The sequence below is a fragment of the Triturus cristatus genome, chromosome 12, assembly GCF_964204655.1.
Source record: "Triturus cristatus chromosome 12, aTriCri1.1, whole genome shotgun sequence".
Lineage (NCBI taxonomy): Eukaryota > Metazoa > Chordata > Amphibia > Caudata > Salamandridae > Triturus > Triturus cristatus.
The window spans coordinates 180,228,482-180,242,448 of record NC_140595.1 but is presented as its reverse complement, the minus strand read 5'-3'; the positions used below and the strand labels follow the sequence as shown (position 1 = coordinate 180,242,448).

General features: G+C 44.8%; 1 protein-coding gene across 10 annotated transcripts in view; it reads left to right on the top strand.

Moving 5' to 3' along the window:
- CNOT1 (CCR4-NOT transcription complex subunit 1) overlaps positions 1-13,967 on the top strand; it is a 1,579,387-nt gene that overhangs the window by 133,549 nt on the left and 1,431,871 nt on the right. For all 10 annotated transcript variants that reach the window (XM_085638198.1, XM_085638193.1, XM_085638201.1 and 7 more), the window contains exon 4: positions 8,335-8,433. In XM_085638198.1, the coding sequence (XP_085494324.1) occupies positions 8,335-8,433 (99 nt within the window). The remainder of the gene's footprint in view (positions 1-8,334; positions 8,434-13,967) is intronic.

Genomic DNA, 13,967 nt, shown 5'->3' with positions numbered 1-13,967 from the left:
ATGTGGAGGCAGACTGGCTAAGCAGGCAGACCTCGGCATCGCACGAGTGGGAGCTCAATGGCCAGGAAACGGAAAAGCTTTTCCGGAGATGGGGAACTCCCACAATAGACCTATTTGCAACACGCCAAAATGCAAAATGCCAAAGCTTCGCGTCCAGGCAACCAGATCAGCAATCCAAGGGAAATGCCCTATGGATAAGCTGGTTGAGGACATTTGCCTACGCCTTTCCACCGATACCCCTGTTGCACAGAGTGCTCGACAAGTGCAGAACCAGCAACATGACTCTGATCCTAGTGGCTCCGCAGTGGGCAAGGCAGACATGGTTCTCACAAATTCAAGAAATGGCACAAGGAAATCCATACAGGTTCGAGAGGAGGAAGGACCTGCTCTCAATGCAAAACGGAGAGGTCCTGCACCCAGAGCCAGAGACCCTCAACCTGGCGGCATGGCTCCTGAAGACCTAGAGTTCGCACACCTAAGACTGCCTCCGAGCACTAGGCGAGTGCTACGGGAGGCAAGGAAACCAACTACACGAAAATGCTACAGCGCAAAATGGAAGAGGTTCACTGTGTGGTGCAGGAAAAAGGGCCTGCAAAACAGAATGACCAGAGACTCAACAGTACTGAGGGACCTCACACACCTTCTAAAGAGTAACCTCTGCTCGAGCTCCCTAAGGGTACACCTAGCGGCGATCGTGGCCTACACCAGAGGTGAAAAGGGTGGAAATTTCTTCACCTCGCAGGTGGTGAAGAGATTCATGGAAGGAGCCAAAAGGATGGCCCCCCCCGAAAAGGTTGCCGCTGCCGGCATGGAATCTGAACGTGGTTCTGACGGAGCTCATGAAGGCACCGTTTGAACCCATTCACAAGGCCACACTGCAGATGTTGACGATGAAAACTGCCTTTCTGGTGGCCATAACCTCACTACGCAGAGTGAGCGAGCTTCAGGCACTAACCCTACAGGAACCCTACATTCAGATTCACAAAGACAGAATAGTCCTGAGGACGGACCCACACTTCATGCCCAAGGTGGTGTCGGCGTTCCACATGAATCAGAGTATTCAGATACCAAGTTTCTTCCAAAACCCGAGTTCAAACGCAGAAAAGGCCCTGCACACCCTCGACGCAAGAAGAGCGGTGATGCACTACATTGAGAGAACCAAGGAACTCAGGAAGTCGAAGCAGCTGTTTGTGTCCTTTGCTACTAGCTTCATGGGTAGGCCAGTGACTAAGGGCACCATCGCTAGGTGGATTGCCCTCACTATTCAATTCTCCCACAAACAGGCTTTACAGGAGCTAGCGGAGGGGCCTCAGGCGCACTCCACAAGGAAGAAGGGGGCCACCGTGGCCTTCCTGGCGAACACGCCCATCCAGGACATATGTCTCGCGGCAACTTGGGCATCTGTGCACACGTTCACGAAACACTACTGCGTGGACATTCAGATGAACAAGGAAGCACAGGTTGGACAGAAGTTGCTTCAACACATTTTCAACGACCAACGCTCATCTACCACCCAGCCGCCACAAAATTAAGAAAACCGCTACAAAGTCTATGCACAGCATAGTGAATCCAGAAAAATTCACGCTGCAAAACGAATAGTTTCTTACCCGTCGGTGTAGTTTTGCAGCTTGAAGATCTTTCTGGATTCACTAGCGAACCCACCCACCTCCACCAGGAAGATGAGGCTGGAGGAAGAGGGGGTAAAATGGAAAAGATCAAAAGAAATGAAAACGTACACGAAAAAATGGACAAGAAGGATTAATCAATCGCCTAGGGTTTTAAAAAAAAAAAAAAAAAAAGAAAGGGAAAAAAGAACCCGAAGATGGCGCCCCAAAGGTGGGACTTCCGCAGGAAGCACGTCGACGTCACGGGAGGTGCACCAAATGGTGGGTCGTCGCCGCCCACCTGGGCTACAAAAAAAAAAAAAAAGAAAGGAAAGACTACGAATCCGGACCCAACCACAAGAAAGCGGAATAATGCACAGCATAGTGAATCCAGAAAGATCTTCAAGCTGCAAAACTACACCGACAGGTAAGAAACTATTCGTTCTCTTCCAGGGGTATCCTCATCAATAGTCATAAGCAACCCACCTGCCTCCCCGGGCAAATGATTGCGATAAATGTAATTTCTTTGTGCCCTGGCCTACGGGTCTCCGCAAAGAACTGACCTGACTGTCACCCCTGAGGCATGATGGGAAGCTAGGGGTCATGACTGCCTTTAAAGGCACGGTGCCAGTTTATTCCTATGTGTTTCTGAGGTTAGCTTTTCACAGTGTTTTCTGCAATGCAGCCTGCGAGCTGGCAATGCTGTCGTTCCTCTTTGCAGGATTGTTTTTTATCAGCTGCACATTAAAGCAGTTCAAATGCTCTTTGTTTTCTTCACTGTTTAATTTGTGCGCAAAGGAAATTCTTGTAGCATTGCTCAGCTCTTTTCTGTATGGACGTCTGCATTTGTGGTTATATATGTATGTGTATTTGTCTCACATATATGTATATATTGTTTCCAGGGTCCCCGCGTATGGGCGGGAATGTTCATTCATATGCTCAGGACTATTGAGGATACCCTTGGAAGTGAACTAGGATTACAGGTAAGTAATTTATCCTTCTGAGACTTCTAGATCTCTTGCATCCAGGTTGTGGACTGTGCCTGCTACATAAAAGCTCTGCAGTGACATTTGAAGTCTCAGTACGCTCAATTCTAAGAATCTGTTAGATTTAATTTGGGTGTCGGAGGAGACTGCAAGAGACCTGCAGTGGTGACTGCTTGACTGCAATTGCACCAGCGGCAGAGCTTTTCTCCCTGCCCCTCCCAGAACTGACCTTTGTGACTGATGTGCCAATATTGCGTTGGGGATGTCATCTGGGAGATGCAGATCAGAGGACTTATTTCATATACAGCTTTTGGTGCTTTGAGCAATCCATTTAGCTTTAAAAGCTTTACTTCCAAAGGTTACGGTAGAGCTAGTACAAGTACTCACAGACCATACGATTGCTGTGTGGTATTGCAACAAACTGGGTAGAGTAGTGTCATGGGTTCTGTGCTTGGAAGCTCTGTCTTTGGAAGTGGCTGGGCATATCTCGAGTTGTCCAACACTTAATGGGATCTTTAAATGTCAGAGCAGATTAACTCTGCAGGTGATATCTAGTGGATCACGAATGGCATTTGCATTCTGAGGTGGCTCTGGAGATCTTCCAGCAGTGCGGAGAACCGTAGCTCTATTTGCCACTGCAGAAAACACGCTGTCAATAATTCTGCGTGTTCTAGTTCCCAAGGCAGTACTCACTAGGTAGGAGATGCTGTTTGCTTACATTGGGGTTTGGGACTCCTATATGGCTTTCCTCCCATTCCACTTCAGTCCAGATTGCTCAAGAAGATAGAGGCCGGGTCCAAGACATCCTGGTGGCTCCAGCCCGGGTGAGGAGTGTGGGCTACCCAGGACTTCATCCAATTTGGCTGTGTCTCGTGGAGTATCTTTGGTCACAGCAACAGGGTCATGCTTTTCACCTGAACATGAGCAATTAACACCTCCTTGAATGGTGATTGAACTGTTTATGATACAGTGTTAACTCGGTAAAGGCTTATTGTTTTAATAGGAATACTATGACCAAGCCAGTAGGTTGGACCTACTTATTGTGAAAAGAGGGCATGAAAACAATAGGCTTTTATGGATGGATTGTTATCAAACTATGCTAAAGCCTGTGGGTATAGAAGATATGTGCTACAATAATCCTTGTTAGATTGTTGTGAATTTCTGTTTTGCTAATTGCTTTTTTTTGTGTACCTTTATACTTTTATGACTATGCTGTAAGTTTCTTTTGGAAAGCTTGCACACACTACATATGGTTTTGAGTTGGATATGCTTGGAAGCCAGTGATAAAGGCTATAGCCCTTCATTTTTACACTGAAGTTTTGATAAAGACAGTAGGGCCTGGCGTATTTATTTTGAAATGCATGTCAAAATCCAATAGGCCTTTAACGGTAGATTACTCTGTCTCAAATCCTAAATATAGTTATTTTGTTGCAAGGTTACTTACAGATTACTATAGTATGAGGCTTTTGGTGAAGGTTAGACCATCTGCATTGTGTTGTCAATTCTTGTTAGGCTCCCTTGGATTTATTCTTATCGGTGTATTCCTTGTGTGGATGCCTAAGCTCCATACAAAAAGCCTCAGTTGGTTATGTTGAGCAGTCCGTGATCGGAGCTACTGGCCTAATTGGAACACTAGGAATAACCATTTCCGTTTCCATGGGTCTAATCTGTTTATTGCAAGAAGTTATGATGACAGCAGTAGACCTAGCTAGTAGATTGTGAAAAGTGTATGTTAATGTTTGTAGACATGTAAGAGTATTATTTCTCTGTATTAAAGCCTAAACCTAGGTTTTTTGTTTCACGAAGTACCACAGATATCATTTGTAGAGAAGGCTTTTGGTATTTGTTACAGCCTCTCTCGAACCATAGGGGGAAAAGAATTGCCCCAGAACAACTTTTGCTAGAATGTCTTTTTAGATATCCGCCAGGATCTTTTGATTACAAAAAAAAAAGATTACATGTATAACCTTTGGGTCACCTCTCTCCTGCCATTGGTCTGTCTGAATTAAAATTACTGCTTGTATGATTGCTCATTGTGTAAATCCTTCAATGACTCTAAAGGTATTCATTCATTAGCCAGGTCTGTTGGCATTGCCGAAGTGGTTTTTCTTCATTTTTTCAGCGCTTTTCGCCATTGGCAGTAAACTATTTTCCTTTTTTTGATGTTCTAACCTTGGGGATAAAAGACCTTTGCAGAGTCCAAAGGTATTTCCAGTACTTGTTTAAAGTTTTAAAACACCATGGTGAATTGTATATAAGAATTGCAACCACTATGCTAAAGAACACTATTTTGAAGTGCAGTCCTACTACCCTTTTCTTTTTCAGTTGTATTTTTCTTTGGGTGAGCTTGTGGTACCAGATCACGTTGCAGAAAAATAATCTGAACGCTACATTTAGTGTTTGGCATTGTTTTAGTTTTTTGGGGGTGCTTTTATCATGCTTTCAGTGGACAGCCAGAACATAAACTGACCAAGATGTTGTTCCATACCCTATCACTAGATGATGGATTAATACACTATGAAACTAGAGTAGTAAGCTAAAATGATGGTTATAGGGCTTCGTGAGAATCTTTTTTTTTTTTTGTAACTTATTTTGTGTGCGCTCTTTTTGACGAGGAAATGCATTGATGCAGTTATCAAAAAAAGATGATAAATTCACTTTTGTTTTCTTGGACTATAGGTTGAAGAGTTTTAATAGATGTAACTTTGAATTATTTGCGTTGCGTCCGACTAATTATTGGATTGTTTTTTTTTTTTTAAGTAAAATGTATTTTGAGTGTCTGCAGTGCTGCTGTATAAAGTAGCATGGTTAAATATTATAGGTGGCTTTTCATCGCACAAGACCTATTCTAACATTCCTTTGAAAGCAACAGTTAAGTATGCAGGAGTGTAGTTATCCAGATGTTTTGACCAGGTAGTTAATGACAATTTAAAATCAATTTAACCATTTAGCAGTTGATGATGCTGTTTATAGCATGTACATTCCCATCATGATTTCCAGTATCCTATGACTGCACCAAACGTAATTCCGAGAATTAAAGTCTCCGTGTCACGCATTTGTGACATCTGTGCTGCCTGCTTGTGTTAGAGGCTATATGTTTTCATGTTAGACTATTTACATGATTTGGTCCTACTCTGGCATTACTAGATGTCTTATACACTTACTGCTACAACCTTTCCCAAACATTTGTTGGGTTTTCCCCAAAATCCCTAGTCCATTTATATTTGTAAATTCTTGTTTTACAAAAATTTCTTTCTGATGGTTCTCTTCCAGGGGATCCTCATCAATAGTCACAAGCACTAGAATATTCCCGCCCATGCGCGGGGCATATTCTATTGCTTATGACTTTGATGAGGATACCCCTGGAAGAGAACTAGGATTACAGGTAAGTAACTAATCCTTCTTTACAGTGAGCAGTGATATTTCGCATGTATGTGTGCATCCAAAAATGCAGTTGATGTTGCTGGGGTGTGTCCTTTAGTGGTCCTCAAACTCTCAGCTGTTTTCGCTTATTGTCCTATAAATATTTGCCAGAAATTCAAACCTCTCTTGTGCTAACTTAAGGTGAAAAAATCCTTTATATACAGTTCTTCTACATTAATGCAATTCCTCCCCTTCCACTTTCTCATCGGTGACTTTTGGAGTTATTTTTTGGGTTAGTTGAAGTTTGTCTAGTAGCAAAGTTTTAGGGTAATCTAGTTGCGAATTGGTGCTTTCGCTAAAGATTGCCGAAATGGAGTACCTGAATTTCACTGCAGAGGCGTTCAGTGGTTTCATTTTCTGGACATTTTATTTCAAGATACATAGTTTATTTTTTCCAAGTTGTTCCTTTACTTTTGACGTTGGTGCCTTTAAAGTTAATTTAAATGAAGCTATAGAATTATGGACCAGCATTGTGGGAGTGTCTCTTGCAGCTCATAGTTATTGACAATAGTGCAGTTAAGGAGACCATTAATACACTAAGACTCTTGATTTTCTGAATTTTACTCTCCACTTTGGAATGGCCACTTTTTTACTCTTAAACTAGCTTGACTTACTTTCTCTGGGCTGAAGTTGTGCTTCCCGCAGACTAGGTTTGATGTAGTCTTCAAATTTCCTTGTGGGTGATCTTGTCCATGCAATATACCTATACCAAGAGTTGCATGTGTATATATTTATATGCAGATGTGTATTCCATTTATTACAATCTGGGTATATGAAGTGGCAGTGACTCAAGAGAGGCCAACCCTCTAGTGGGTCGTGTTGCCTATTTTCTCCCTCAAAAGTGGTGATACATAGCCTATTGTCTGTCGATCAATGTGTTGCTATTTGATATGTATTGGTTCTAATCTTTGGTATTTTAAGCCGAACCTAGTCAATCTTATTGTGTATGCCTTTGGTTTGAGGCTCAAGGTTTTGTTGATTTGAAAATGTGCTGATGACTTTCGATTTGACTATTGTACTATAGGAAAAATGTAAAGGTCAATCTGCTTTTATTACTTCGTGGTCCAAATAACGTGTTTCATTGGGTGTCCTTAAGTGGCATGGTAGAAGTGTGGCTATCACTTATTGTCACTTGTAGCACTGTGCGAATCGTCTGAGTTTTAGTACGCTTACGTCAAAGAACATCTTAAAGGGGTTGGTTTATTGCTAAATTCAATTTTCTCGCACCGTTGAGATGGTGATGGAATTAGTCTTTCATACGTCTGTAGCTGTATTATCTTTGCATTGGAATGGGTGTTCTTTGGTTTTATTTGGAAGCACTCCAGAGAAATTTTCAAACCTAGAACATTCTGAAAACTTAATTCTGTGACTTTGCCAGCAAATGCCAATGATGCAGTAGAACTGATGGGGTTAAAATTCTCTCTATATATTTTTTAGGGAGTTTTTTTGTTGCGTAAATTTAGACCCGAAGATAAAGGGTATCGGAGCGCTTTACATGAGCGCATGTTTGGTTACACAAGGACTCATTCATTTTTTGTTAGACACTGGGAGATTTGCCCTGAATCACAGGATGTTGAGCATCTTTGCTGAGTCGCGAACCCGGTTCCCCAGCTTCGAGGTCGACCGCTCTAGCTGTACACCCTTTCCTCTAAATTACCTCGTTTGTTAATGTACTGCATGCCAGGGCTGATGTGCGGTCGAAGCAGGCTTTGGCGCTGGCTTGACTGTGTGACTTTCCTCCTGGGAAGAAAAGGTGGTAACATTAATATCCGTGGCCAGGTTTGCTGGCACTTGGTGAGTGGAGGTTATAAAAAAGACACTAATAATGGGGCAGAGGCTACATACACATTGAGTTATCAAAGAGTCTGTCAGAGTTGAAATTGCAGCCAACGTAAAACATTTTGCATCTGCTGAAGAAGTGTCTGCAAGACTAACCCAATTTCCCACAGTATTACAAGCAAAATAAGCAGCACATTGCGCCTATGATGGTCTTAACACAGGCAAGTGAAACAGTGGCAATCTGCTGTGTTTGCTGTTTGAAATGTAATGCAGGGCTTATGCAGGCCTGTCTTTCCTCATTTAGCACAGCTGGTACAGGCAAGGTTTATTACCAACTTAGGTAGCTTATAGTACGCTACTCACATGAAATACTGTTTAGCCAGTCTGCTTGTTTTCAAGTAAAGTGCGACCCCCCCCCCCTCGTTTTCTTTGGCTTCTGCCATGATGTATGTTAAGGTTCTCCTGTTGAATATTGTCTAAATGTGTAAGGAAGTATAGTTGTTTTTATGCCATTAACACTAAACTTTTTTTCTTTATTTCAGACACAATTTCTAATTCAGGAGTGTACATCATTAATTACAAAGCCAAACTTTATTTCAACACTGTCTTACGCCATTGACAATCCATTGCACTATCAAAAGGTAATTCTTTAATTCTGTTTACTTTGTACTAACTGGCTTCTGCATCACTAAAGTAGTTTCGCTATTTCTAAGCATCGCAAATGAAGTGTTGATCATACCAATTTTAACAGTATTCAATTTACTGACATTTGGGTAAGGATTTTTTTTAACATTCAAATTAATTTGCTTGCCGCTGTTGCGAGTATTATACTCTGGCATCTTCATTGTGCCCAGCCCTTGAGTTTAATTGCTTTGCAAAAAGCAATGGCATTTGTCAGTGTTAATTTTACTGTGAATATGGATACAGGTTCTTCAGATTTTTCCGGCATCTACACCATGAATTTAGGACATTTTTTTTGGGGGGGGGGATCTTTTTTATTAAGGAAACAACATACAAACAACAAACGGTGCGGTACTCAACCTTCACAGATGGTCATGATGATTTCGAACAGTCCCAGTACAAACTTTTCACAGGGTCCATGATGCAATCATAGTTTTCTCTGTATTCATACATCAAATATCTTCGTTAGCCATCAGTGCTGAGGGGGAATCGGAGAAAGGGGTACAGAGCAAACCCCTACTTTCATTCCATGCGCCCCAAATTATCGTCCATTTATGCGGGCAGCCCCTACTTTCATAAATTACACTGTCTGCATACACCAGTCCATATCAGACTCCCAATCAGTGTGGCGTAGTAGGACTCCTATTCTCCCCCCCCCCCCCCCCCTCCCATGTTCTTGCTATATTGTGTTTCACCACCATGCAGCCTAAAGAAACCCACCAACTCTCTGATCGCGACAGGTCCGTGGCTTCCCAGATATTTAAAATACTGAGCCGAGGGGAGAACTCTATAGGTACCTTACTTATCCGGGACATATTCGAAATAACCCTCTCTCAGTATCTCTGAAGGACCGGACATTCCCACCACTGGTGTATGTGGATACCAACGTGACCATATCTCCGAGGGCAAGCCGGGGAATCTAGTATCCCCATCTTGACCAGTGATTAACTAGTATAGTAGACTCGATGGAGTACTTTAAGTTGAATGAGTTTGAAGCGGAAACTGATTGCCACCTTGCGAGGCTAGGCGAGGACCTCCTGCAAGTCATAGTCTGTCTCCTAAGTCGGCTGCCCATTTGGAGCGAGTTCTCTCCTGGGCATCTGGCGTATTGTTCAGGATTTTACGGTAGGTTAATGAGAGAGCCTTCTCCTGGAGATAGTCGTCCAACAGCCTATCCTCCAGGGGTGCGTCGACCGGCAAGTCTGTCCCTTTAGGGATTGCTCTGTGAAGAGCATTGCGGGCCTGGGGATAACTTAAGTTCTCCCCTCACTGTAGTTGGTAGTCTCTCTGCAAGTCGGTGAATGGAGTCACCCTGCCCGCCTTCCACATGTCTCCGACCATGAGAGGCCGATCGATTCCCACGTATCGAACCCTGGTTGCTTGGACAACATCCCCAGTCGGCAAGAGTCTATCAGTGGGGTAACCTGCGTAATCCTATCCTTCCAGCCAAGAGCAGCAGTTGCTTTATTCCATAGAGCAACCGTGGTGTAAGTTGGGGTGAATCTGGGCATGTATTTCGCACCACCATAAAGTGCTCTGAGATAGTTATCTGCAAGCATATTATGTCTGTCCATCCTATAGGCGAGGTCTGCAATGGGGCGATGTGTCCAGTGGTTCAAGACCACTAGTTGGGAGGCCCAGTAATAGGATTCAATGGCGAGCAAGGCAATGCCGCCATCATACCAGCTTTTTGTAAACTTGGTAAGGGCAATACAGGGAACCCCACAGTCCCAGAGCAGGGCACGTACCTCAGCGGCAATAGATTGAAAGTAGCGAGGCGGAATATGGTGTGGTGTATTCTGTAGGACATATAGAAAGCGCAGGAGTGCCATCATTTTATAAAGGGCAGCTTTACTCAACAGCGTGAGAGGCAGTGTTTTCCAGTGATGGACATCCGCCCGAAGGCGGCTCAGGTGGGGCACAAGATTCCTATCGTAAAAAACGGACGAATCGTGTGTGATATAGATACCTAAATACTGGAAGCCATCCTCCTAACTATTTTGGCTTGGCATCCCCTGGGGAGCAGGGGGGGGGGGGTCCACAATCAATACATAGATCAAAGATTTATCCCAGTTGATAGTGTAAAAGGAGTACCTTTGTAAGAGTAATCATATGTAGTACCCTGTGAATAGAGAAGCGGGGCCTAACTAGATAAAACAAGATATCGGCGTAGATGGAGATCTTGTCCCCCCAATCTACTGACCAATTGAGGCCCCTAATAAGGGGGTCTCCCCTTATCCAAATATCCAGTGGTTCAAGAGCCAAAGTGAAAAGCAATGGTGACAGGGGACGACCTTGTCTCGGGCCTTTTCCCAAAAGAAAGGTTGCTGACCAGGCACAGTTTCCCGCGACCCGTGCTAGGGGCTTTGAGTAAAGAAGACGTACCCAAGACAAATAGAGGACCGAACCCGTATCTTTCGAGTGCAGCAAACAAAAAAGGCCATTCAATCCTATCAAACGCCATTTTGGCGTCAAGTGACATAATTACGGAGTCCTCTTGGATAATGGAGGCCCGCCCCAGAACCCTGTATACGCGACGGAGATTCATCACGGTGTTTATACCTGGCATAAAGCCGGATTGGTATGGGTGTATCGGCTTGTGAAGATCAGACGAAAGGCGCCGAGCCAGGAGTTAACTAATATTTTGACTTCTGGATCCAAGAGGGAAATGGGTCTGTATGAACTGCATTGCTCAGGGGGTTTACCCTTCTTATGAATAACCGCAATAGTCACAAGACGCGGTGTCTCAGGTAACAAACCTTTCGTCATGCTCTCTCTCCATACATTCGCACGTGGAAGGGGGCAATCGTGGAAGCGCTAGTTTTGTAAAGTGGAAGACCACTAGGGCCCATGGCTTTACCAGACTGCAAAGCGGCAATCGCTTTTGACACCTTCGCCCGTCAAGGTGGTGTCAATATCCGCAACATCCTGTGATTTCTAAGATAGGCTAAGTCGATAACAGTTCCGCCGCCTCCACCTGGGTGGATGAATGCATAGTGGTATAAACCCGCCCGAAGTAGTTGGCAAATGCCCCCACAATCCCAGCTCTGTTGTGTATTGTCATACCCTCACGGTCAATAATTTGAGCAACCCACCTTTTGGCCGTCTCTCTTCTCAAGCCATGCTATTAGTTTACTGGCTTTGTCGCCTGTGTCATAGACCCGATGTTGCGTGGCCCGGTACTGGACCCTTGCCGACTCCTCCGCAATATCCCTATACTCTTTTTGTTTATTAGCCAGTTTGTGCGCGGTATCCGATGTACCAGAGGTCACCAGATCCCTTTCAAGTTGGGCAATCTCACTCTCCACCTCCTCCATCTGCTTACATTTTTCTCTTTTATGGCCTGCTATCGCCGTGAGCCCACAACCCCAGGATCTGTCTTATAGGCCTCCTAGAGTATTACGTCTGACTCCACAGGTCCGTCATTGTCGTCCAATAATTCTTTGTGGCCTCCGTTAGTTTGTCTCTTATGTGCGGCACTCTGAGGTACCAGGGATTGATCTTCATGTTGTGACGAATGGGGGGTGCCCCCCCCCCCCCTGTTAATACACCAATATCGGGGAGTGATCTGAGATGCTCCTGGGTAGGAAGGAGATCTCGTCAAACATGGGAAGTTTGGAGGCCTTGCAAAAAAGTCTATGCAGGAGAGCCTCCCATGTGCCCCAGAGTGAAGTGTAGTGCTTGTTCGTGGGGTTACAGGTCCTCCAAACATCTATCCGGCCTAGCGCCCCCAGTAAGTCTGCCAGTAGCTTACCTGTTGGTTCCTCCCGTTTAGTCGGCATGCCGTCAAGCTCACCGTTTAAAGCTGTATTGCAGTCGCCCCCATCAGAATGCTGCCCTCAGGCAAATTCAGCATATGCGGGCCAAAATCCTGCAGTGTAGGAGAATGAAGTCTAGGGGGCACGTATAAGGAAGTCACATTAAGGGACCGGCCCTCCCACTGCCCCGAGGCAGTCTTGAACCTACCCAGTGGATCCCGCGTAACTTTTTTGTATTTGAAAAGGGAGGGAATTGTGTTCCAGGATACCCACTCTTCTGGACCCCCTAGCATAGCCAGCGTGAGCCAAAAACGTATAACCCCACCTATTAAGAGCGCCATAGGAAACTCCCTGGATGTGTGTTTCTTGGAGTGATACAAGGTCAGGGGTGTGGCGCTTCAAAAATTGCAGTCCTGTACTCCGTTTGATACGATCACCCAAACCGTTCACATTCCAAGAGATTAAGTTGTGGCGGCACAACGGTGGATTCGCATCATAATCGGCAATCCTTCATACTGGGGCAAGGGGCCCCTCCTCAACAGGGGCAGCAAAGAAAAGTTAACGTCTGACCATCACTTTTCCCCTCATAAATATTAAAACTTGAGATATTGAATGTGTAAGCAATAGGAAACTGACAATTATACTGCTGACGACCCTGAATGCATTAGAGAAAGCACCATCCATTTGACTGCACTGAACATGCGTGTAACAAACAAAACCCATTGAAACACCCCGAAACCCCCCCCCCCGCCTCCATGCAACGTGGATGTAGAACTGCCCCCCCCAATTTTGCAAAGTGCCTGTGTACCCAAAACAAACATACTGAGTAAGGGAGATCGCTATAAGCCTAACTACTCAAGAACGTGAGCGCATTCCCCCATGACAACTATTACATGAGCCCAAGCATATCATTCTGATAACAGTGAGGTCCTTCGAACAGTAAGTCCCGATAGTCACAAGTGGCAGTCTCATCTCGATCGAAAACCAGGAGCATTGTCCTTAATATAGGAACTTGCCTACTTTATACAGTATCCAACAGGATAGATAAAAAGCTATACACATCACACAATATAGTCGCCCTCGTGGGGCCAAACGGAATTTGTAGTCACTAAAGCATGGCGAGAGATTCTGCCAGACATGGGAAGACAAGGCAGTCTTGGAACTCAGCCTTTCCGCTATCAATCTCCATCACCACGATCGATTTTTCTTTCAAGACAGATTTCTTGCCACTGCTGTCGGTTGGGAGAGGAACGTCCCCACTACCAGAGGAGCGCCAACCTTCCAGCCACTCCCAGGATTCCTCTTGGGTCTCGAAGAACCATGATTTCCCCTCTGCCTGCAACCGCACTTTAGCCGGGAAAAGCATGGCATACTTCAGGTTTTGGATCCGGAGGGCCAGTTTTACTTCCAGAAAGGATCTACTTTGTTGTTGTACCTTGTAGGTAAAGTCAGGGAAAAATGTAATGGTAGAGTTTTCAAATTTGAGCGGTTGGCCCGTCCTTGCTGTCTGTAGGATGGCGTCCCTGTCACGGAAGATGAAAACCCTCGCCAGGATGGGGCGAAGAGGGGCACCTGGTTTGGGGGGGCCCCCAGGCACCCTGAGCTCGTTCCACTGAAAAGAATTGAGTAGGACCTGGGCTTCAGGTGATTTTGAATTCAGTCCTCTACAAAGAGATCAGTGGCTTGCCCCTCCGCTGTCATGGGCACTCCTAAAATGTGCATGTTTCTGCGTTCGC